Below are 25308 nucleotides of genomic sequence, written 5' to 3' on the forward strand. Positions count from 1 at the left end.
GGTGCGCGGCCGCCGGGAAGGCGCCTCCCGCAGTCGCTCGGAACTGCGGACCGGAGAGAGCTGTCCGCAGAGGGCCGGCGGCGGGAGCGGAGTGGGTCGGGCGGGGCCAAGCCGGGCCGTGGGCCGTGTGGGGGCCGGGCCAGGCCGGCGGACGGCAGGATGGGCTGCACCGTGAGCGCCGAGGACAAGGCGGCGGCCGAGCGCTCTAAGATGATCGATAAGAACCTGCGAGAGGATGGCGAGAAGGCGGCACGGGAGGTGAAGTTGCTGCTGTTAGGTGAGGCCGCGCCTGGATCTGCCCTCACCCCTTTGCCAATTCCCAGCCGGAATCCCCAGACAAGGGCTTCAAACTCCCTGGCAGGCTCTGGACCCCATAGCCGGGTTTGAATCTCCCCGGGATAAGCCTGGCCACGACCCCCAAATAAGAGTGAGGAAACTCTGGGTTAGTCTAGATCTCTAATTCTAGGCCACACTAGATCAGATCCTCAACTTATATCATACCCCAAACTTCCAAATCCAGGCAAAGGTGCTTTAACATCAGCTGTCCAGTCCTTGATAACTAATCTCACAGAGTCTCCATGCCTTGTCGTTTCATTCTTTCCTAGACTTTATCCGAACCCTCAAAACCCTACTCCGTCCCCACCCCCAGGCTTCACCTGTTCCCCCTATTCCTATTGGACATGAGCATCCCTTGGGGTCCCTGCCAGGCCCCTACTCCCTCCTTTACCTTCTGCCCTGTACTTACTCTGGAATCTATATTCTCCACTTGTGCATTCTAACCCTAAGGGATCTCTCAAGTGGGAAACTGTTCTTGAACCCTCTCCAGCTGGACCTTCTTCAGAGCCCCTGCTTCTGGCCACCAGATCCCTCTCTGCAGGCATCACTTCTCAAACTCTCTGCTGCTCCTCTGTAAGTTCTCTCCCACACTCTGGCCTTCCCAGAGTCCACCACCTCTCCTGCACCAGGTGGGCTGTGCTGGGAGAAGAACCAGGGTCTGGAGAGAGCCTAGGCTGGTTAGGTAGAACCCCAAGGGCCTGGACTGAGATTCCACTGGTAATGTTGGGGAGGGGACCAGACCTCAAGTCTCCCTGGAAGGTTCTTCACCAAGAGAACATATTTCCCAGTTTTGAAGCCCTGTCTGGGCCAGTAGGGGGGAGTCTGGGAAGTAGGAGGGAGTGTGGAGGAGTTAGGGTTGTAGCTGCTTCCAAGACCAGGGAAGATGGTGGTTGCTAGAGGGATGGGGGGAAGTGGAAGTGGTGAGACAGCCGACATATTGCTGCCCCTGCGGCTGGGCGGAGGAGATCTGCTGACGGGTGCTGCTGGGCTTCCCCTACCTTTCTGGACTTGAAAGGGTGGGATATGGCTTTCAAGAGTGGGTGGGCCTGTTGGATTTCAGAGCCATGTGAGGGGTGTGATGGAGGAGCTGGATGAGGAGTTGGGGGGTGAGCTGGGGGTGGGCCAGTGTGCCTGGGAGCATCCCAGCTGGTCTTTTGCAAAGGCAGTGAGCCTGCCTTTCCTCATAGCCCAGTCTCACACTGGGAGCAGTAGTTCCCTATAGAAGCCTGAATTGGTGGTGGTAGGGATGAGGGTAGGGAGGGCTCGGGCAGCAGCGCAGGAGCATTGTAGGCAGGATAGTATGTGTGTGGGGGTGTGGCCCCTGGTTCCAGAGCTGCCTTAGGGCCTCCAGGCTGTGAAGAGTAGGCCCTTTTATGTAGGGCTGGTGGCTGAGAACCGCATGGATGTACGTTATGGGCCCATCTGTTGACTGTCCGGGCAGTCTGGTCTCGGGGGCACAGCCCCGGAGGTTTCAAAATGGCATCCGCTCCACTGCTGCCGCGGGGAGGAAGAGAAGGGGCGGGAAGGGGCGGCGGCCCAGCCTCCTGGGCTGCTTTGCGTTGGGCGCTTGCCTCTTCCTGTCTCTGCTGTGAGTGCGGCAGGCAGTGAGTGGGTGTCGACGCGGCGGAATGCCCTGTGCCTGCTGGGCCTGGGGAGGGCACTTCCGGGACCGCTACCTTCTGGTGCCCAGCCCAAGACTTTTGCCAGCCCCTCCCAGGTTGATCTCAGTTATTGCGGTAGCTCAGGAGATGTGAGGCTGGACCCTAGGGTACTAGAGACACAGGGATTCTAACCTGTTTTGTGACTGGACCGGAAGCTTCCCTTATCTTGACAGACTTGCCCCTTGGAACCCAGCTCAGTTTTGGGGCCAGGCCAGGTGGAATCTGGTGGAACCTGGCAACCCTTCTCACTGGACTAGTAGCAGCCAGAGGTATAAGGTCTGGCTCAGCACTTTGCAGCCTGAGGAGTCCAGCCCAGTGTTCTGCCTCTCTAGCTTTTGCTCTTTCTGTGACATGGGCTTCCTGGGTTGAGTCGAACAGGAACCTCTGGTTCTTGTTGGGGACATGGTGTGGGACTAAGACCCAGCAGGGTGTATGCTGCAAGGGACTGAGAGACCAAGCTCTGCCTGAAATTGAGGCTCAATCTGCAGGACCCTATCTGCCATGGCTGCCTGGGGAAGGGTCCTGGCTTGAACCATGCCTTCCCCATCCAGGAATAAGGTGGCAATGGGAGCCCCACTGTGCCAGGTTCAGAGTTCTGGGCGCCTATCCCACTTAGCGGGAAACTCTGTCCAGGCAACGGGACTCAGGCTGGGCAAGTGCCAACCTTCCCTCCCAGCCAGAACCACGCCTGCTGCCCTGCCTGCACACTGGCTCCCTCCCCTCTGTGCAGCTCTGCCAGCCGTCAGGCACAGTCACTGTCACCAGGACAGAGACAGATGTGTACACACTGGCAAGAGTTTTTCCTGGTAGCTTGGTGGGGGATCAGAGTAGCTGGTCCCAATCTCACTCTAGCCGTACCCCCAACCTTACCCAGTTCTACATGACTGACCAGCTAGGCCCAGGTGGAATTTGGTGGACAGCCTCTGAAAGGAGAGTGCCCACTGTGGGTTCCATGAAGGATTTAGAGTATAGGTACAGTAGTTTTGTCATGCCCCTGGGACTTTACATCTGTTGTTTCCTACTTGATTATTCTTTTTTTTTTTTTTTTTTTTTTTTTTTTAGTGGTACTGGGGTTCAAACCTAGGGCCCTGCACATGCTAAGCAGTCTACTACTAAGCTATAAATCCCTGGCCCTTGATTGTTCTTCAATACTCTACTTGAGATCTCCTCCCAGGATCTTTACTTGTCCTCCACTGAGGCTGGTAAAGCTTCTCTTCAGGCCCTGGGTACTGCTGCTTCCCTCCATCAGAGCATGATATTGGCCTTGAGGTTGCTAGCACAGAGCTATGTATTGGGTGCTTCTCACTTATTTGTTGAACGAAGTACATATCCACAGAACTTGGTTTGGGGAATGGGTAGGTGGAGGTCACTGAGCCATAGAGGCTGGGTTGACACTAAGAGAACAGTTCTTCAGCCTGTTTCTTCCTGGTCCACAGTCTGTGCAGGCACCTCAGAAACAGACCCTAGCCCGTTCCATCCACAATATTTGCTGCCCAGCCTGTAGCCTGTCACAGGGCACAGCACATAGTAGGAACTCCATCTGTTTGTGGGAAGAGTAGCTTTGTATTCTTCCTTTCAATAAGAGGTATTTGGAGACTGCCTCAAGGCTACCTTCTCTGACAGTCTAAAAGCTTCTGTACAGCCTGAGGGCTACCAGGCTGAGACCTGTGCAATGTTGCAGAGTCTCTGGGCCTGCCAGCACAGGGACTGCACAGAGGGAGACTGCACAAAGAATAAGTTTACCAAAGGAAAAGGAAGGGAATTTTGTGGCCTTAGTCCTGTCTGTGCCTCTAGCAAAGGGCTGACACTTTATAAGGTGCATATTAAGTGTGTGTGGAAACAATGAGGCTGTTGAACACATCTACAACAGGGCATAGCCCCTGGGGAGAGGGATAATATAATCCTGGGTGTCTGTGTGCGGTGCCACTTGAGCCTGGTTGCAGGTAGATGGGAGGGCTACCCTGGGATCCGACCTGGCTGGGCAGTGGGGAGACTCTAGTGGTGCTTTTGAAGGGGTCTTCCTGGAGGAGGAGTCCTCTGGCTGGCTTTGAAAAATGAGCACCATTTGCCAGGGCAGGCACTGGGGGAGACAGACCAACTCAGCAAGAACACCCAGATAGGAGACCTGGCCTGGATTCCCAAGACCTTGGGGGTCACACAGATCTGTGTTCAAATTCCAACTTCACCTTGTGCTCTGGCTAAGAAACTTTCAGATAAAGCCCTCTCAGGAGTTTTGCCTTTCACATACAACCTGGGGACCAGATCTGCAGCCAAGGGTATTGTGGGTGGCATTGCATTAAACCCTGGAGGTATGAAAAGGGTTGAGGGACCTTAACTGCTGATTCCTGCAGTGCTGAGCAAGCATATGGTGGGAAGGGGGCTTTCATTCTACAGGATGCCTGGCCAGTGTGGGGACTTAGGGGAACCCCCTCCCATGTCCTCAAGCAGCTCCACTGCAAGTGGGGAGACCAAGGTGTACTGTAAAGAGTTAGTGCCTGATAAAGTGATAGACTATCCCAGGGATGTCAGACAAAACCTCTGGGGGCCTAGGGTTGGGGATGTGGCAGAGCTCTGAGTGCCAGGTAGGCTGGTACCCAGGCAGGCCCACAGCCCAGACAATCTCCCCGCCAGCCCTCTTCTCCCCTGCTGGAGCTCATTAGCACTTGAATGGGGGGCGGGGTTGCTTGGGCCTGAGAGTCTCTTCCCACCCCTCCCCCAGGTTGGGCAAGGCTTTGTCTGCTGGAGTGGGCTGGGATGGAGCTCAGTTCGCACGGCAGGGAAAGAATGGGGATTTAAGCCATTTCTGATTCTTTCTGCCTATGTCCTTAGTCTCACTAAGCTCAGCACCTGCCATGAGAAATTGTACCTGAAGGGTAGGATAGGAGTGTGACTAGGTCCTTCAAGGGATACCCCTGATCTGGGAGACTAGGTGAATCAGTAGCTCAGCTGGGAATATCTCTGGAGGGTGGGGACAGGGAACCATAACAGGCCAGCAGGTGGTAAGGACACTGGGAATGAGCTTTCAGTGTGCTGGAGGTGGAAGTCAAACCAGCCTAGGGACACAGCCTTCCATGCCAGAAGCCCTGAGGCAGCATCACGTTAGTGACCCCTTTGGTCTCCTTTGTTTTGAGTAAATATTTGCCCACCAAGCAACAGCTTTTAGGTAGTACTGGGGGTGGGATGTGAGCCCATCCCAGTGAAGTCCTCATGCTTCCAGCACTGTGGTTGCCAGGGGTGCTGGCACTTGAGGCTGCTTGGTCCACACACCGATCCTGTACATCATGCCCTTGATCTTGATCTCTGGCTGTTTCCAAAAGCCACCAATTTGCTGGGCCAGTGGTGTGCACCTGTAATCCCAGTGACACAGGAGGCTGAGGCCTGAGAATCACAAGTTCAAGGCCAGCCTTAGTAAATTAGCAAGGCCCTAAGCAACTCAGTGAGACCCTGTCTCAAAATAAAAAATAAAAAGGGCTGGGGATGTAGCTCCGTAGTTAAGAGCCCCTAGGTTCAATCCCTAGTACCAGGTTTTTTTTTTTTTTTTTTTTTTTTTTTTTTTTTTTTTTTTTTTTTTTTGTGGGGGGAGATTAGCCACCAATTCACCTGGCAGGAACAAGATGGAAGAAAACTTTGAATGCCTAAGCTCTTAGCCACTGAGGACCCAGGGGCCACCTACTCCAGCAGATGATGAGCCAGTCAGATTTAGAGCTTGAAGTGCTGCCTCTTTGACCCTTTTGTGTCATGGAGGGGGCAGGACTAGGCAGCTGAGGTAGGGTAGGGTGTAGGCTGGGCAGCTGTGTCCCCTTCCCAGCACCTTGAGCCAGGAGTCCCAGCTTAGCTCAGTGAGTAGGGGAAGGGGTCAACAAGTGTGTGACCAGGTGACAGCTAATGGGCTTTGCTTAAAAATGCTCTTTAAAATGCCCCGAGAAAGGCAAAGAATTGGGTGTGTAGATAATGGCTCTGGTACTTAATGCTCTTAGGCAGCAGCTATAGATACAAGGTGGGGCCCCTTCTACCCAGGCCCTCTAGCTGGGAACTCTTGTTCTTACTAAACCCCAATCCCATCCTCACCCTGTTGCTTTTAGGGACTGTGACCACTCTTGGTTTGGGAAGAATAATCTCCCTGGAATAAACAAATATTACTGGCCAGGCCCTCAGTGTTTGTTGGCTTTCTGAACGTGCTTACAAGGCTCAGAAGGCAGTGACAGGCCAGTTTGAGTAAGCCTGGGTTATCCCCCAGGGCTTTTTGGAGAGAAGATATCTTTATGGCTTGGAGGATGCTGGGAGCTCCAAGGCTGTCACAGCCTCAGGATGTACAGAGGATATGTTGAGAGCAGTACCTGCTGTGCTCTTGCCCAGAGAGGGGGCAGTGAAGTTTGCATGGCAGGACCTCTCAGGGAAGTGGTGTCCACATCGGAGGAAAAGGAGGAAGCAGCTGGAGGAGGAGGAGCCCAAAAGAGGAAGAAGCCAGAAGACTCTTTGGTGCTAGTTCAGAGGTATAAACCCAGGCAGCCCAGGGTTCTGCCAACTGGAAGGTCTAGGAGGTAAACACGTATCCAGACTCATCAGAGTACTTCTGAGGGCAGTCACTAGGTAGGGACCAATCTAGGTTGCTCTGCCCTTGTCTTGCCCCATAACTGCTGGGCCCAGAATCCCAGAGAAGGTGGCGCCTCTGAGAAGGATTCCAGCCCCTCCTTTGGCCACAGGAAGTGGTGGCTGGGAGAAGGACGCCAGTGGGAGGACCAGCAGGAAAGCAGAAAGCTGCTGTTAGATTCCCGAGCGGCCATTGCCCTCCAAAGCCGGAAGGCCAGCCACAGGCCGAGATGAATGCCTGGAAATGGAGCACCAGCCCCAGGATTAGCTCACTCTGGGTTTCCCCTGCTTGGAGATTGACAGAGAGGGCCTTGGTCCTAGTTTAAGGAGTCCTCCTGCCAACCAGCCATTCTCTGGGCCTTCACTAGGCCTCTGTTTCTCCTCTAATATTAGCAGCCATTGCCTCTGATTAAGCTTTGATGATTGTGTGGAGCTGAACTCTTTGCAGTTTTATCTTCTTGAGAGACTGAGACTGATGTCACACCCATTTCACTGATGAGGAAGCCAGAGGCTCAGGGACATTATGTGACTTACTCAATAAGTGGAGATGCCAGGATATGACCCAGGTAGTAATTGAGCACCTGTTCTGATCATCATAGCCTCTTGGAAGTCTGGGCCCAACTTATGGGAATTGATCAGTCAGGGTGATAGGCAGATACTGGGGCAGCTGCCCTGGTGCCCATGTGTTCTGTGTAAGCTTAAGGGCCCTGCCTTGGGGGCCTTCATTTCCTCCTTTGCCCTGGAAGGTGGGATCAAGATTCTGCATAAATCTTTGCTGCTCAAAACAAGAAATCTGTGGGGAGCTGGGATTGTAGCTCAGTGGTAGAGGGCTTGCCTCCCATGCATGAGGAGGCTCTGGGTTTGATCCTCAGCACCACATAAAAATAAAGATATTTATTATGTCCATCTACATTTATTGTAGATTGTGTCCATCTACAACTAAAAAAAAAAAAAGAAAGAAAAAAAGAAATCTGTGGAGTGTCCATGCGATGACCTCATCCTACATGCAGCACATTTTTTTTTTTTTTTAACTTCCCACCTTTTTTCCCAGCCCATGTTCATGTCATGGCAACGTTCATGTCACAGTCTGCAATTTAGCACTTCACTTTTCCCTTAATATTAGGATTGTTCCTTCTGTAGCTCTCTTTCTTAGGGAGACACACCAGGCCTGAGGAAGGGTTACAGATTTGCTGAAGTCTGGGGTGGGGCTGTAAGATGGGGAGTTGGCCAGATGAGTGGAAAGGAAGAATGTTCCTGCAGGCTTCTGCTGTGAGCGCCAACTCAGAGGTGTGTGCCCCTGTGGTGCTTATGGTACTGTGTGGTGGTTGATTGTGGCTGCAGTGGGCTGGTGACAGCATGACAATTGGTAAGGTCAGTTCCTCATGCTTCTTGGTCTTCACATTGAGTTTTGTGGCTGGTGGGGCCTTGCCCTCCACCTTGGAGGTTCCCGGGGGTTCTGCTTTATATTGTCAAGCCAGGTTCTAGGGGGATAGAGGGTCCCAAGAGAGGCATAGGAGAGCCAGGGCAGAAGTATCCACATCTCTCTGTGCCAGGAGCTATGCAGAAAGCAGAAACCATACAGCCTCAAGGCTACACAAGACTGGGTTCCAGGGGTCCAATCCCTTACCTTCCTTATTGTATGACCTCAGGCTATCCTGTTCCCTGTCTGTGCCCAATGCTGGGGCCTGTAATATGATTCTTAGCACAATACTGTGATCTGTGGACATGTGGACAACTGCTGGCTTGTTGGGCATGAACGCAATTTGGGGTGAGTGTGAAGACCCAAGAGAGGCTGCTCAGTGTAGACCATGGGTTTGGCACTCCCCTGAGGGGTACATTTTACATTTAGGGACACTGAGAGCTAGGCTCTAGACACCTCACCCATGGTACAACAAAAGAAGTCAGAAAAGAGTTGGTGGTTATTCAGATATTTTAAGAATAACAAAGGGGCAGTGGTGTACACCTGTAATCTCAGCTGGTGAGGAGGTTGAGGCAGGAGGATGGATACAAGTTCAAAGCCACTCTCATCAATTTAGTGAAGCCCTAAGCAACTTTGTGAGACCCTGTCTCAAGGGCTAGGGATGTGGTTCACTCCTGGGTTCAATCCCTAGTGTGCCCCCACCCCCACAAAAAAATAACAAAGGAGTCTCCTTGGTGGTATGGTGGCTGAGGCAGGAGGATTACAAGATCAGGGCCAGCCTCAGCAAATTAGCGAGATCCTAAGCAATTTCAGTTGAGACCTTGTCTCAAAATAAAAAATAAAAAGGGCTGGGGTAAAGTGCCCCTGGGTTCAATCCCCAGTACCAAAAAAAAAAAAAAAAAAAAAAAAAAAAGGGGGGATTCTTTAAATGAAGAAGCTTCCTGGAAAAGGGATGTACCAAATGATCCAGCTCTTTGTGTGACCTGGGCTTGTCCAGCATCTTCTGGCTTCTGCAGAGGGTGAGATCTGCAGCCCATAGGATTAACCAATGATGAACTGGTCTCAAGGTTTCCCTTACCCCAGGCTTCCCTTCCTCACCAGGTATCTGAGTTTCCTTCTGGGCAAGGGCCTCACTGAGAGAGATGCTCCTACCCAGGAAAGCCTTCCATGTCTGGACAGGATTCCAGGCCTCAGTTGCCTTTGTACAGAGATCTTTGACTTGGCAGTAGCAAGACAGGCCTTAGTTGTTGGTGCTTCCCTAATGGGTTTGGGAACTTCTGGAAGTTGCTGGAGGCAGCCCAAGTGGCAGAGACCAGAAAGGGTTTGGTTTGTTGGGGCATCTGGTGGAAGGCCAGGCTACAGGAATGGGTGGGAGTGTGGAAGAGGCCATACAAGACCTCATATCCCTGCCTCCACTCCAGTGCTGGACCCTGTGAGCCTCCTTGGAGGGATTGAAGGGGCCTAAGAGCAGCACCTGGAGGAAGGAAGAGACCGGCAGGGGGTGGGGCCTGGAGGGCCTTTGTCTGGTTGGGCCTTCTCCCCCTTCCTCCCTCCTATTCCCATTGTTTCTGCATGTGGTCTCTGAAGCTGGCTGGGGGCTTCCCAGGGTGGAGGTGGTGGGTGAGGGTCCAGGCACTTCCCCCAGTCATCCCTAGCTAGGGGGGTTGTTTTTCCCAAACAAAACACTCCCCAGCTCTGCCCAACCCCCACCTCTTCCGCTTTCTCTGGCTGCCGTGCTCCCTCTGCTGGTGGCCAGACCTGGGACACCGAGGCTGCATGGTGGGGGATGGATGGGGGGATCTGAGAACCATGGTCTAACCTGGAGATGTGGTACTCTCCTGGGATGAGAGTAGAGGTTATGTCTGGGTTGCCTTTGGGGTGGGCTTTCCAGGGCCCACCCCGATTTTCCCCCCTACCTTGTGCCCCACCAGGATAGGCCAGAGAAGATTGTGACAGCATGGGTGCGCCTGGTGCTGTGGGTTTGAGCTGGGCTGCTGCCCAAGTCTACCCTGTGGTTCCAGCCACTGCTGCTTATGAGAATCTCTGCCCTTGGGCTGCCACGTCAGCTGGCTGCTCTCCCTCACCCCATGTGTTCCAGGAGAGCCCACCAGCCTGGGAACTCTCTTCAGGGAGGCCTTTTCCCAAGCCTTCTCAGCTTTTTAAGTGTGTAGTCAGTGAGCAATATCAGTGGGAAGGCTCCTGGGCAGGAAGGAGGGCCCTGTAGGAGAGGTAGTGCTGTGGAAAAGGAGTGATGAACTCGGCAAAAAGCCAGGAGACTGACTGGTTCTTACTCCTGTCCCAGGTTACACTAAATCCAAGCAGGGAACTACCACTCTCTGAATCAGCCTGTTGGTCACCATTCATTGTTCTTCATCCACTCTTTATCTGAAAGCTCTCAGAAGCTCTCCTTCAAATGAGATGACCACAGCAGTCCACTCTGCAAGTTGCTGTCACAGTGACCAGCACAGCATGGTCAATGTGGGTTGTAGCAAATGAGAGATTTGGGGAAATCTGTGTTCTTCCCAAGGTAGAAGTGTGAATTTTTATCTGAATGCTTACCATGTGTCAGGCACTGTGAGAAGAGCTTTGCATTAAATCCTCACCCCTTTCCCAGGAGAAGATAATGGGATATTCCATTTCATAGGTGAGGTACCAGAGAAAGGACAGGGAGGGAACTGAAGTTCATGGAGATCTCAGGAAGGATCACAGTGGGCAGCAGGGCCATGGTGGGTCTGGACCTCTTTGGGAAAAGATCTGAAAGTGGGAAGATGGGCTGTCTGGCCTCTCCGTGCTTGGCAGTCTTCAGAGGAGAAACTGAGGTCAAAGAGGACAGCTTGTTACTACCTCCCAGCAGATTAAAGCCTAATGGGGGGAGTAGAGGGTCCAAGATGGGTGGATAGTGACTTAGATACTGGGACCTGGGATCAGCATCAAGTAGGTGGATCTATGGAGCTATCTCTTTCTGCAAGGCCCTGCTGGCTATGTTCAGACAGATGGGGTGTTACTGTCTCCTTTCCTCCATTGTCCCCTCCTCCACAGGAGCTCAACACCCCACAGTAGAGGCAGCTGTTCTAATGCAGAGCAGCCCCTGGAGCCCAGCACATTGCTGCAGTCACTGACTGCCTGCTCTGAGCTCAGCAGCTGTGCCACTGGGCTAGGCTTCAGAGGTGGCTTCCTTCGTGGAAAGAAGTGTGACCCGGTGGGAATGTCAAGCCCCATCTCCACCCCCCTGCAGGGAACCTCTGTGGGCCCCTCTGGTCTCACCCAGCTGAGGATGGAGTACCCAGTGGAGTCCTCTCTCAGCAGAAGGAGCTGATTTCTGTCACCTATTGGCAGAGCTCCCCTGCCCCTTTGCAGCAATCTGGAGTCAGCTGGGGAAGGTCCCTCCTAATGGAAAGATACAGGGCTTGGTTGGGGAAGCTGAATGCCCCCAATCAGCAGGGTGCAAGCAAACTCTGGGCCAGATGCCCACTTATCTGGTGAGGAGATCCATCAGGCCCTGATAGAGAGGGAGCCCAGCCTAGGGAATGAAGAACAAGACTGCAGCCCCAAAGCTCCCCAGGCACTCAGCCTAGAGGCTGCCAGAAAGCCAGGGTCTTCACCCCACCCTTTCCACTGGAAGTCCCATGTGCCCCACCACTGTGCTCCTGGCCCCTCCCCTGTGTAGCTTCTTGGGGCAATGCCTTGACTCTGTCCTGGTATCTTCCTGCTTTCTGCCTGGCTTCCAACACCACGCCCTTGTCCTCCCTCTCACTGTTTTCCGCCTGAGTCACAACTACTGGAAGAACAAAGGGACCACCCTGAATCCAAGGATGGAAGCTCTATGACCTTGATTAGTCTACCTGTTAAAGGGGGTTCTGTTTGCATTGACCCCTGCTGGGGCCAGAGAATGTCCTCCTAACTCTTAGCATTTGAGAACTTTGTGAAGAGAAACTGAGGCTTGAAGAGGACAGGGAAGTGGGTGGAGCAGAGAACGAGTGTCCTGACTTCAGGCCTGGCATGCTCAGGTGCTGCTATCAGTGTCTTGATGTCTACCAGCTCTGCTAGGAAAATGAGATTCAAAGCAAGTTTGTGCTTTATCCCTATCACTGGGCGGGGTCACGAGTGGCCCACGCTACCTAGAAAGAGAAAGATCAGAAGACCAGATGCTTTTTCAATTCTTAGTGGTCAGATGGGGGAAACCGATGGTGGTCAGGGGTCCCAAAGAAACAAAAGGGGAGCAAATCTTTACCTTTCCAAGGTCTCCTGTATCCTGGACAGTTGCTCTCCTCTGAGTTTTGATTTCACTGGCTGGGGTCAGCATATTGATCTAACCCATGAATTTACATCCTTGGTCTCTGCTGTCCCAGTGAGGCCCCCAATCCTAAGACTCTCTGGCTCACTCCTAGTTCTTCCTCTGCTCTAAATGTGCCTCCTTCCTTTTGCTCTGTAGGAGCAAGAGGGAAGGAGAGCCAGATGGCCGCTGCTGCCCTCCCTTCCTGAGTTGCTATTGAGGCCCCAGGGACATGGGTCCCATTGATTGGGTATTACTACCAGGCTTTCTACGCCTTCCACATCCCTACCAGCCCTGTGGAGTACGAGGGATCCTGGCTGCTCTGCCATGTGCAGCCCAGTAGAGGGGGAGGGTGCTACCATCTGACTGCAGTCCACAACCAGGCAACTATATGGGGCCAGGTGCCCCTGATGCCCAGGGCTGAAACCGTAGAGGGAATCACTATTCCATCTGCCCAGAGCCTACACGTTATACCACCCAATACCCTCCGCTATCCTAAGAAGCAGGCCTGGGACAAATTGAAACAGGAACCGGTAGCATTTATAAGGAGAGTTCAGATCCTCTCAGAGTAGCCACTGGAATAGGGAGATGCCCAAACCCACTCTTGCAAGGGTCATAGCTAGATCTCAGTTTCTCCTAGTAAAATGTGGATCTGAAGCCTCCCATACATGCCTATAGTCCCAGCTACTTTGGAGGCTGACACAGGAAGATCACTTGGGTCTACATGTTCAAGACCAGCCTGGACAACATTGTGAGATGTCATCTTAAAAAAAAAAAAAATTCTCAGGTAGGAGAGCTAAGTTGGGCAAGGCCCTTGGAAATGTCTGTTACCCAGTCCTGGTGTCTGCTAATGCTGCTGTTGCTTGTTGGTCACCATATAGACTGGGACCAGAGTTGGCCTGGGCAGGTAGGGAGTGAACTCAGTATCCCAGTGAGGAGTACAGCTGGCCCCAGAGGACTGTGTGGCCTAGCTGTGGTATGAGTCATTTAGGACAACTCTAGAATGAATGGTGTGTGGAATGAGGTGGGCCACCCACACAGGGGGCTATAACTGTGCTACCTCAACCTCTTTGTGTTTGTTTCCTCATTTGTTAGATAGGGATGAGAGTAGAACCTACCTCTCAAGGTTACTGTGAGGATTAAAGTACCTAGTGAATGTAATATCATCTAGCACTCTTTACAGTAATGCCAGTATCATTGCTGATGTTTGCCCATGCTAATTTGTAGGTTAGCCCCTTTATCCTCTGAGGCTGTCTTTATCAGCCCCTAGGGTTGCTGGTGGCCGGGTCACAGTCCTTAAGTTTAACCTCCCCACAGACTCTGCCACCTGTCGTCCTGAGCTGCTCAGAGGGATGGCCCTGCCACAATGCTCAGGAGAATTGGGATGCCAGAAATGGAGCATGGGGCAGGTCTGCACAGCAAAGAGAACAGCATGAGCAGAGGTCTGGAGATGACAAGAGGCAGTGTCTGGCAGGAGGAGACAGTCTGGGCAAAGCCTGGGCAGGAGAGTGGGGCCTGGCTGAGGGCCATTCTACCTGTAGCTCAGAACAGGGGAGCAGTGTGGGGAAAGGTAGGGCCCTATTTCTAGTCTGTCCATCCTTGTCCTATCTCTCTCTTTTTTTTTTTTTTAAGGTGCTGGGAATTAAACCATGCTAGGCATGCACTCTACTGCTGAGCTGCACCCCTAGCCCCAGAATCTGTCTTTTTAAATACCCTCCCAGGGCATGGTCCTGGAGGTCTGAGCCATGTTTTGAGAAAGGCAGGGTAGACTAGGCAACATGGTTCTTGGTATTCCCCTGTCTTTCTGAATCCTGGCTGTACAATCTGGACCAAGATTTTATTTTCCTGAGCCCCAAAGTCCTCATTTGTAAAAATGGGAGTAAAAACAGTGCCTATAGGGGCTGCTGTGATGAACAGGAGAGAATGGCAGCAAATCTCAAGAGAATAAGCTGGAAAGAAATATGGGGTAGAGGCTCTGACAGGTTAAAGAAGAAGCTTGAGCCAGTATAGAGGGATGTGTGTGTTTGTGTGTGTCTCCATGTGGTTCCAGGTCTCTGAGATTCTATACTCCATATGCTCAGAGCAGACCTGCCCCATCCAGCAGAGATGTTGAGCCACATCCAGGAGAAATGAGTATGACACTGTGTGCCAGCCTAGGTCCCCAGGAAGCTAAGGTTCAGGATGTGGGGAGAAGAGGGGCTACTGTCCTGCTGGAGTATACAAGGCACTTTCCTACCAGCTCTGCTTGAGGTGCCATGTTGGTGAGCCCCAGGTGCACAAGGCAGCAAGCCAATGTGAGGATGACAGGGAATGCAGGGCTGGCCTTAAGTCTCTGGTCAGGACTCCTTGAACTCAACCAAGGCAGAGGGGAGCCATGGGGGCCAGTGAAGTCTACAGAGGAAAAGGCCTATAGACAGTCTCCATGGGACAGGTACTATAGGTTCTTGACCAATATGGTCCTGCTAGCTGCCTCCCTCTCGCTGTGCCACAGATGTGGAGATTGGGTTCTGCCTCTAGGGCTACAGGGGCAGGCCTGTGGAGCCCTACTGGGCCTGCCCCTGACTGCCTGTGCCCTCTCTTCCAGGTGCTGGGGAGTCAGGGAAGAGCACCATCGTCAAGCAGATGAAGTAAGTGCTATGCACACAGTCAGTCCCCAAACTTTGATTTCCCCTTTTCTTCCCATGGGCCTGTATTGCTCCCAGTATAGGCTCAACCAGGCCCAGACTTATAGCTAGTCATCTATCTATCAGCCCTGGTGGGTTGGGGGAAGTTTTTCCCTCTTCGAAGCAGGCCCCAGAAGCCCCAGGAAGCCATATGAACTCCCTGTGCCCTGTGGACCCTAACTCCTGACCCCTGGCTGTCAGGATCATCCATGAGGATGGCTACTCAGAGGAGGAATGCCGGCAATACCGGGCAGTTGTCTACAGCAACACCATCCAGTCCATCATGGCCATTGTCAAGGCCATGGGCAACCTGCAGATTGACTTTGCTGATTCCCAACGTGCGGTATGTACATCCTCCACCACCACCCATTTCCCACAAGGCTTTAAGCCATAAGGCTTTAAGGGAGTCTTGTCCTGGGAAATCAGAATATCCCAGCCTGGGCCCCATTCCTGAGGACTCCCTGGCTCTGACAGGCAGGGTGGGGGTATGGTCCTTCTACTGGTTGACTGCCCACCACTGCTGTACCTAGGATGATGCCAGGCAGCTGTTTGCACTGTCTTGCACTGCTGAGGAGCAGGGCATGCTTCCTGAGGATCTGTCCAGCATCATCCGGAGGCTCTGGGCTGATCAAGGTGTGCAGGCCTGCTTTGGCCGCTCGCGGGAGTACCAGCTCAACGACTCAGCAGCCTAGTGAGTGCTCCAAGGGGCTGGGTAGAGAGCAAGGGTCTGGGGAGGTCTAGACTATGGGTTGGACTGTAGAACCTGAGCATCCCCAGTGAGGTACTACTTGTTTCTGGTTATGAAGCTGATGATTGTCAACCAAAGCTTTGCTGGTTTGTGGGGTTGGACGGGCTGGGGTGGCATAGTATTAAAAGGCCAGGAGGAATGACAGGGTGGCTTGTACAATATTCTTACAGGCCACTTAAGCCTTATCTGTCTTATGCACAATTGTTCTAAAGAACATTTACTGTCACCTGCTCTAACAGTGACAGCTGAGGGTGTCAGCACCATGAGGGGGATGTCCAGTGGAAGGACATCTCAGCTGAGTGCTGAAAAAGAGCTAGCCATGGGAAGAATGGGCAGGGGTTCCAGGTAGGAGTGTGATGTGTACAAACTCCAGGGCTGTGCTTGAGGGCACTGAGATCAGATCAGCCTGAGAGGGACACGCAAAGTGGGTAGAGATTCTGTGCAAGGTGACAGGCATGTGCACAGGCTGGAACCTGTACCTCTGTCCTGACCCTTGCTGGCTCCAGGGTGAGCCTAATATTCATCTGGGGAATCACAGGGAGTCCCAAGAATCCCAGATGTGTAATAGGTCTGGACCCTTTCAGCCCAGCCCACAGTTCTAAACTCCTTCCCTACAGTCCTTTCCATATGTCAGGACTGCAGCAGGGTGCTAAGGACCCCACAAGGATGGGAAAGAGATGTTCTAGGGGATATCCACAGGTACTGGAACCAGATAGGCGGCAATTCCTGTCCTCTCTCCCTCCTGGAGCAGAGGCTCCAGCTAGGACTCCTGTGTGGAACATCTTTCTGACTTTTACTGTCTGTCCAGGCCACAGCCCACCTAAGAGGGGCTGGAACTTTCAAGGGTGGGTGAGAAGAAGGACTTGCCTGGCCAGGATTTTCTAGTCCTGCCCCTCATCTTACGGGCAGCCTCCCTCTACCCGCCTTGTATGGCCTGACCCCCCTTGTGAGTGTGTCCCCTCCATAGAAGCTGCAGGATTATAGCAAATACTGTAGGGGCCTGTAGGCCTCAGTGCTACCCCCACCTCACTGAGGTCACAGGCTCAGCTACCAGCAGAGCTTGTAGGACACAGGGGCAGGAAGGGGTAAGCTCAGTCATCTATTGCCATTTCAGTGCTCCTAAAACTCAAGGAGGATAGGGTTAAAGCCACCTATAGGCAATTTCCCACTTCTCTACCATCCTGACTCTTCATTCCCCAGACATTGAGCACCCATTGGGTGCCCAACACTGTTTTAGATGTTTTTTGTTTTTGTTTTTGGTGGCTCTGTGGATTGAACCCATGGCCTTGGGCATGCAAGGCAAGCACTCTACTAACTGAGCTATATCCCCAGCCCTCCAATACTGTTTTGGGAATTAGGGTTTAGCTGTGATTACAGGTTCTACTCTCCCAGGTAGGTTATACTTTGACAAGATAACCCAGGGGTGAGGTATGGATTGGAATACCATAGAGAACAAGAATACATTAACCCTCTTTACTGCAATACTCTTAAGACTGCAGGTAGGGCAGGGGGTCCTTAGGGCGAATCCACTTATTGAGAAGGAGAGGCTGCTGTGGAACCCACCATGAAATTTTCAGGCTGGGGGCTCTGTCAGTAGTGGTTGGGGCGTGGCACACAGGTCACAGCACATGCGTCATGGTCCCCCATGGCCCTTCCTGTTTTTCTGTTCTGTCCCTGTGTCTCTGAGATCATTTCCCTCTGGCCTGGTTTGGCCCGGCTGCTGGCCCTAGCAGCTCTGCCTCAGGAGCAAGACATGGGTAGAGGGCAGTGGTGTAGATGCTTAAATCCAACCTCCAGGGTAGCAAGTGTATTGAGACAGGCCTACAGGGGCAGCACTGATACTAATTAAGGGAGCTGGTAATGAGGAGCCCCTGGGACACCTGCCAAGCGGGTATCTTTGTTCTCTCCCTAAGAAGCCAAAATTTTATTGGTGCCCACTGGGCCTGGCAGGCCCCAACATGTTCAGCCTCATATCAAGGGACCACACCAGGCTGCTCTGCGGCAATTACCATAATTGCACGATTAGCATCCTGAATCCCTCCCTGAAGGACTAATTTGCCCCCTTCCACCCCCTTCCACTCCCTTCCACCCCCTTCCACCCCCTTTTCTGAAGCTCCAAAACCCTGGAGTTGGGGCTTGGCTGGCTGGCCACTGAGCTTCAACTCTTCCCAGTCCCTTTCTGTGGATGGGAGACAAGAGGCTATGAGTCCAGATTTCTTATCTGAGCAGAGAGTGTAAAGTAGGCAGAAGTTAAAGAAGCAAGTACTTTGCCTGAGAAGTGGGTGTGGGAGGGAGTGGGGGCTCTTCCTGCTGACCCAGGGTCCATGTAAGGAGGCCTCCACTGACCCCCGCCCCCATTTGTAGCTACCTGAATGACCTGGAGCGCATTGCGCAGAGTGACTACATCCCGACACAGCAGGATGTGTTGCGGACCCGTGTGAAGACCACGGGTATTGTGGAAACACACTTCACCTTCAAGGACCTACATTTCAAGTGAGCGGGCATGTGGGCAGGGTAGAGGGGCAACACCTGCCAGCCTTTGGGGTAGCAGAGTGGGGGCTAGGCCAGCCTTCCTTGGTCCCACTCAGGTTTCTCAAGGGTGCGTTTGGGGAAAGCATGTCTTCATGACCCAGTAAATCAGTGGTCACTTCTGCCAGCTGTTCACGCCTCTGCCATCAAGACTTGCCCCAGCAGGGAACTAGCAGTGAAGTGGGCAAGTGGATGGTTCCATGAAGGCAGTGGCCCCACTCTGGACACATCTCTGTCCTCAGCCTGTGAAACAGGTAGGGAATCTCCCCTTTCTTGGAGCTAAGGTGATCTATGTCCACAGGATGTTTGATGTGGGTGGTCAGCGGTCTGAGCGGAAGAAGTGGATCCACTGTTTCGAGGGTGTCACAGCCATCATCTTCTGCGTAGCCTTGAGCGCCTATGATTTGGTGCTAGCTGAGGATGAGGAGATGGTGAGAGATGGAGAAAATGCTGGGCATAAGAGAATGCAGAGGGTGGGGGGGATGCCATTGCTGACCTCACTGTCCTGCCCCCAGAACCGCATGCATGAGAGCATGAAGCTGTTTGACAGCATCTGCAACAACAAATGGTTCACGGACACATCCATCATCCTCTTCCTCAACAAGAAGGACCTATTTGAGGAGAAGATCACACACAGCTCGCTGACCATCTGCTTTCCTGAGTACACAGGTGAGGGGACTATAGACACTGCCTCTAGGGAGAGATAGTGCCTTTCCCAAGAGGACCCAGTGGGGACCAGGTGGCCCATGGGCGCCCTCCTCTGGACCGAAGAGTGACTATAAGACACACCTGCAGAGGCTGGCTTATGAACTGTATCTGCACACACACAGGGCCTTTTATTTCTTCCCCTCTTTTTGTTACTGAGAATCGAACCCAGGGGCACTTTACCACTGAACTACATCCCCAGCCCTTTTTAAAAATTTATTTATTTATTTATTTATTTTTGAGGCAGGGTTTCGCTAAGTTGCTGAAGGTCTCACTAAATTGCTGAGGCCAGCCTCAAAACTGTGATCCTCCTGCTTCATCCTCCCAAGTCACTAGGATTACAGATTTGTGCCTCCATGCCCAGCCACAGGGCATTCTTAATATACATGGGGCCAGGCACAGTGGTATATGACTATAATCCCAGGGACTCAGGAGGCTGATACAGGAGGATTATAAATTGAAGGCCAGCTTGCTCAACTTAGTAAGACTGTCTCCACATAAAAAATGAAAAGGGTTGGGGATGTAGCTCAGTAGTAGAGCATTGCTGGGTTCAATCCCTAGTACCAAAAAACATAGACACACAGACATGGACACATGGGCACATCCTTCACACAGCAGGTGCTCTCTTTACATAGAGTGTGCATGTATATTCATATGTGGTCACTACGCATGTATACATGTTACATGCTTGTCTATCCACATGCACAGAAAGTTGCTATATACATAGGAAATCGCCTACCTACCACACACAGCAAAAGTCTTCACTATTGCATCTCCCTCAGGGGCCAACAAGTATGACGAGGCAGCCAGCTACATCCAGAGTAAGTTTGAGGACCTGAATAAGCGCAAAGATACCAAGGAGATCTACACGCACTTCACATGTGCCACCGACACCAAGAACGTGCAGTTCGTGTTTGACGCTGTCACTGATGTCATCATCAAGAACAACCTGAAGGACTGTGGCCTCTTCTGAGGGGCAGCGGGCCTGGCAGGATGGTGAGCCAGAGTGGGGTGAGGCAGGGAGCTGGGGAAGAAAAGAAAGAGACAGACTTGGGACCTGGGGAGAGACCTGGTGGGGGTGGTAAGCCTGAAGATGGGAGGGAAGGGGCCATCAGGTCAACTTATTTGTATTCAGGGCACTGAGGAGGTAGCACAGGTAGGCCTAACCCACTAGCCAGAAAAAGGGGCCTGGTCTTCTGGTTCTGTCCCAGTATTCCTTGGAGAAAACTCATGTCCTCACCCACCAGGGCACTGACCTAACCTGATGGAAGCTGGATGCTGATGGGAGCCTAGGTTTATACTTACTGCTCACTGTGACCAGCTCTGCACTTGTCCTTAGCCACCTTTCCCTCAGACAGGGTCCTGGGCTCAGGCTGGCCCAACTGGCCTTGGTGGAGTGTGACGACTCTGCCAGTGCTATCTCCCCTACCCTCCTTAACCCAGCAACAGAAACTATTTCTTGAGTGACACCTGGGTTCCTGGTAAAGGTGGGTGGGGAAAAGGAGAGGTTCAGCAGGGTGTGGAGGTGCATGCCTGTAATCCCAGCTACTTGGGAGAATCAGGAGACTTGGGCAGGAGGATTGCAAGTTCAATAAAGGAGAGGGTCATTGTCTAGGAAGGCAGGAGGAAGAGGCACACCCAGCTACCTCCCAACCCATGTCATGACTGTCCCCACCTCCAGGGCCATCGCTGACTCTGCTCCCCCCAGTCCCTGAGGAAGATGGGGGCAAGAAGACCACACTCCCAGCCTGCCTCACCCAGCCCTGGCTGCTTCTCAAATCTTTCCTCTGTTCCAGTTCCTCTCCCCTCTCTCAGCTCCAGTCTTAGGGGAGGGGTTACCACAGGCCTCTCTGAAGCCTGACTCTGAGGTGCCAGGAGTGGCTATGGTACCTCTTCCTGGGCATCTGTTCTGATTTTCTGACCGTTATCTTGTTCTATGGGGGGAGCACATGCTGAATCTCCCAAGGCCTGTGTCTGGAGGGGCACCCACTTCTCCAGTCCAGACCCCTAGCTTCGCCCAACACCAGCCCTGACCCAGCCCAAGTCCAAATGTTTACAGGGAGCCTCCTGCCCACCCCACCCCATCCCCACCGCTTGGAGGCCCCAAAGGAAAAAGCACAAGAAGTGTAAAACACCACCATTCCTGGAGAACACAGTCCACCTGCTCATTCTCGTAGCTTTAAAAAAAAAAAAAATGAAAGTAAAGAAAAAAAACTGCAAACCTAGAATTTTAGAGAAAACCTATTTAAAACTCAGATCCTGACCAGCACCCTCCCAACCCCTTTCCAGTGATTCCGTGCCTTGAGTGTGTCTGCGTGTTTACACCCATCCATCTGCTCGCCACCCCTGTGCGGGCAGCACCCCGCCCTGCCCTCCACGGAATTGGGTTCCAAGGGCTGTTCCAGACAACTGCCAACATCACAGAAGGCCCTACCCCGTGGCCCTGGGCCCAGGCTCCATTAACCTAAATGTAGCTCCTTAGCGCTAACCTAGGAACCGCCGCTGCCTGCTGAGGGGCCAGGCCCCTCATGCCCTCGCCCCAGGCCCGGGTCCTTCAGCGTTGAACACTTCCTTGCTTTTTTCACGTTTTATGGAATTGTTCACATGGTTTGAAATAATAAAATGTAGAAAGAAAAAAATGCCAAGACTTGATGGTTTTTCTTTCTCCCAGGAGACCACGACTCATGTGCTCAGTGATTGGTCTGGACCTCAGTCCTCACCTGGGCCAGGATTCAATATTCTTAATATTCTTTTTTTTTTTTTTTAATCTCTTAGTACATCTTTTTTTTTTTTTTTTTTTTTTTTTTTTAAAGAGGGAGGGAGGGAGAGAGAGAGAGAGAATTTTTTAATATTTTATTTTTTAGTTCTGGGCGGACACAACATCTTTGTTTGTATGTGGTGCTGAGGATCGAACCCTGGCCGCACGCATGCCAGGCCAGCGCGCTACCGCTTGAGCCACATCCCCAGCCCCAGGATTCAATATTCTGAGCTTTAATTTCCTACTGGACTGGTCAGCTTGTATGCAGAGGCCTGGGTGTCCCCCCTCTCTACAGGTTTGGGGCAGCTTGCAAGCCTGGCAAAGCAGTTGGGCAGAAACTCTTCTAAAGGGTTCTTGCACTTGCAAACAAGAGGGGTGCCCAGCCAACCTCTAGTGCAGAAGGAAATGGTGACTTCTGACCTCCCAAGTACAAAGGTGTATGAGGTGCTGGGTCACAGCCGAGTGCGCTGCATGACTAAAGAGCCTACCCTTTCAAACCTGAAGGGTTGAGACAGGCAGATAACCACAGGTTAAGGTGCATGAGGCCTGGGAAGCTGCAGGTCATTGGCTGTATTGGGGGCTAGGGCTCCGAATGTGTAAGTTGCAAGAAACTAACTGAAGTGATGGATATCAGTGGGTTGGGCCTTATGTGCCAACCCCAGGCTCCATGACTTTTTTTTTTTTTAATTTATTTTTTAGTTGTAGTTGGTCACAATACCTTTTATTTATTTATCTATTTTTATTTTTTAAAGAGAGAGAGAGAATTTCAATATTTATTTCTCAGTTTTCCGCGGACACAACATCTTTGTATGTGGTGCTGAGGATCGAAGCCGCACGCATGCCAGGCGAGCACAATACCGCTTGAGCCACATCCCCAGCCCCTTTCATTTATTTTTATGTGGTGCTGAGGATCGAACCCAGGGCCTCGCACGTGCTAGGCAAGCGCTCTAGCGCCTCCAGCGCCTTCTTAGACCTCTGAGGGCTGAGCACCTGAAGACACAGTGAAAGGCCGGTCTCAGCTGGGTCGGGTTCTAGGGCCAGCGCTTCCGCCTCCGGCCGCCAGGAGGCACCACAGTCCGTGCTCGGCGCTTCCCGGCAGGTCACGGAGGCTGACGTCATCGGGTTCCGCCGAGGCTGCGGGCACAAAGACAGCTTTGTGCGGCGGCGGCGGCTCTGAGCCCGCGGCCGGACAAAGCTGCTTGCGCCAGTGGCGGGCTGGGGTCGGCGCCGCGGAGGCGGAGAGGGAGGGGTTGGGCCTTGGGCCTCAGGCTCCGCCTCCACACACCTGCCGGTGCCCCGCGGCAGCGGATCCTAGGGTACTGGCAGGAGATGAGAGCCTGTGGCCGCCCGAGTCGGAAGGAGATTAGCGCCCCCCTTCCATCCCCAGCCTCCTCCTTCCTGGCCCCAGTTCCAATGGGCCAATATGGCTACCGCTACCTCTGACTGACAAGGAAAACAACCCGCGCCCATCCCAGGACACCTGCTTTCCCTCAGAGGCTCGGGCCTGGACCCCGCTTAGTTCCAGACATGCTAGAGTCGGGTGGGGAGAGCTGCTCCAGTGTTCCGATGCCCGCCCAGCAGGAAGCGGGTGCCGGAGATGGTTCCTTCCCTCTGTCCTGAGGGGGATCCCAGCACAGAGGGACCATTGAGGGGCTGGCATTGTCTGCCTGTCATGCATTCATTGCCTCCCACCTTGGGTGGGCCATGCAGGGCTCTGGCTAGGATTCCCCTTGGACCAGAGTTGCCAGTGGGTCTGGGTGGGGTTCTGGCAAGCAGGGCTTCCCTGGGTGCAGACAGCTAGGCCTCCACCTGCCCTTGGCCCTCCTATCCCAGCTGGATTTTCGAGGGCATAAGGCTCTATTGTCCCAGCACTGGCGGGGGCGGCTTCTCAATTCTGCCTTGTCTTTGACAGCTGGGAAATTCCCAGCCATGGAGGGGTGGCAGGCAAAAGGGGCTGCCCAGGTATCCTGCACCCCAACTGGAGGAACTTCATGAGGTGGGTATCCCCTGTTGCCTGGGGTTGCCTGGAGGAGTGTTGAGACTTGGCCATTTCTCATCCCTTGAACGTCAATGCTCCCTGTCCCTGTGTCTCCAGAGCTCTCCCAACCTAAGACTGTTCATCATACTGTCCACACCCTTGGGCAGCTGCAGCTATGAAACCCACGACCTTTTAGCAGGGTACGCAGAGTCAGGTAGAGACCCAAGCTCATGTTCTCAGTGTAGAATGGGCTGTCCCAGACTTTGGGGACAGCCCGTGAGGCTCATCTGCCTCAAAGAGGGCCGGGCCCACTTGAAATAGTTGCTCTGAGCTACTGATGTGGTGGCAGCCTTGGTATTTTTAACCCATTTTGGGGGCAGGGGAACAGCTGGGAAGAGAGAAAGTGACAAGCTCTAAGAGTCAGAGGCCTAAAGAGGGGAGAATATTGGGAAACCCTGTGGGAAGAGGCAGGCAGGCAGGCTCTCAGTTCCCCAGGCCCAGGTGGGTCGAGGCCCTGATGCCAGCCACAGGGTTAGAACTGAGGTCTTTCCTGCCAGGACCTGGAGGAACCCCTCACTGTTCCAGGGCAGCCCCATGACTGCTGGTTTTACTTTATTTTGGGTACTGAGGATTGAACTCAGGGCCGCTTTACAACACAGAACTCCATACTCAGCTTTTAATTTAATTTTATTTTTTGAGACAGGGTCTCCCTCAGTTGCTGAGAGCCTCACTAAATTGCTGAGGCTGGTGTCAAACTTGCAATCCCCCTGCCTCAGTCTCCTGAGTCACTGGAATTATAGGTATGTGCCATCATACTCCATTCTCTCATGGCTTCTGACATCAGGAAACCCTCCTACCCCGCCCACCCCCTTAGAGTTCCTCAGAATCTTTCCATATACACCCTCAGATCCAGAGTGCCAAACCAGTCACAGGCTGGGGCATTTAGGTCCTGACTACAGCTGCCTGGCCTTTGACATGGCCAGCTAGGTCTGAGTAGCCCCCAGGAGTTAGGAGGGGCAAAGACAGTACTGTAGCATCTCTTGGCTGAGTTCTGAGTATGAATTCATCCAAAAACACTGACTCCTATCCCTGTTTCTACTGCCCTAAAGGAGATCCTGATGTGGGTATTTGCATGTTCCCAACCCCCTTGGACTGTCAAAGTAGAAGGCAGCCCCTGTCACCCACTCAGGGTGATGGCCTCCTGCCAACTGGGCTATGTGTCCAGCTGTGCAAACAAGTGTGTGCATGCCTACCAGGCACTAAGCCTCAATCGCACAGTGGTAGGCACCAGAGTCCAAGGGGGAAGAGGCAAGGCCATGGGTCCTTTAATCTTCCTTGCCTTGGTTTTTCCCTTGCTTAAGATGTAGCTTCACACACAATCTAGGTTGGGAGGAAAATCAGTTTGGTATGTCCTTCCTCCCTTGAGCTCTGCTTTCTGACCTCACTGGGGTGAGGGGAGTCAATTTCTGAGGAGCTGAGCAGGGTCAAGGAGTGGTCTGAGGTATGCCTTCAGTTCCCCATCTAGACCCAGGAAAGTAGAAGGGCTTCCTACAGGCCTGCTCTCTCCTGCGTCCCTATTGCTGAGCCCTAGAGTCCTCAGTGATGATAACCCCTGCTGCTCTCCCCACAGTGGGAGAACCTACAGGC

At 52.9% G+C, this 25308-nt stretch overlaps 1 protein-coding gene across 2 annotated transcripts; it reads left to right on the forward strand.

Annotated features, from left to right (window-relative positions):
* Nucleotides 1-21565, forward strand: GNAI2 (G protein subunit alpha i2). Of its 2 annotated transcripts, none has more exons than XM_081301875.1 (9): nt 1-277; nt 14865-14907; nt 15145-15286; nt 15474-15634; nt 18056-18184; nt 18522-18651; nt 18736-18889; nt 19708-19921; nt 21215-21565. In XM_081301875.1, the coding sequence occupies exons 1-8, from the start codon at nt 160-162 to the stop codon at nt 19896-19898; spliced, it is 1068 nt and encodes a 355-aa protein (XP_081158001.1). In that variant the 5' UTR covers nt 1-159; the 3' UTR covers nt 19899-19921; nt 21215-21565. The 2 variants fall into 2 exon arrangements, with proteins under 2 accessions (XP_081158001.1, XP_081158000.1); XM_081301874.1 differs by having other exon boundaries at nt 2-277; nt 20607-21565.
* Nucleotides 21566-25308: the final 3743 nt, after the last annotated feature.

This window comes from Spermophilus citellus (genome assembly GCF_964194105.1).
Source record: "Spermophilus citellus genome assembly, chromosome: 7".
In the NCBI taxonomy this organism is placed as follows: Eukaryota; Metazoa; Chordata; class Mammalia; order Rodentia; family Sciuridae; genus Spermophilus; species Spermophilus citellus.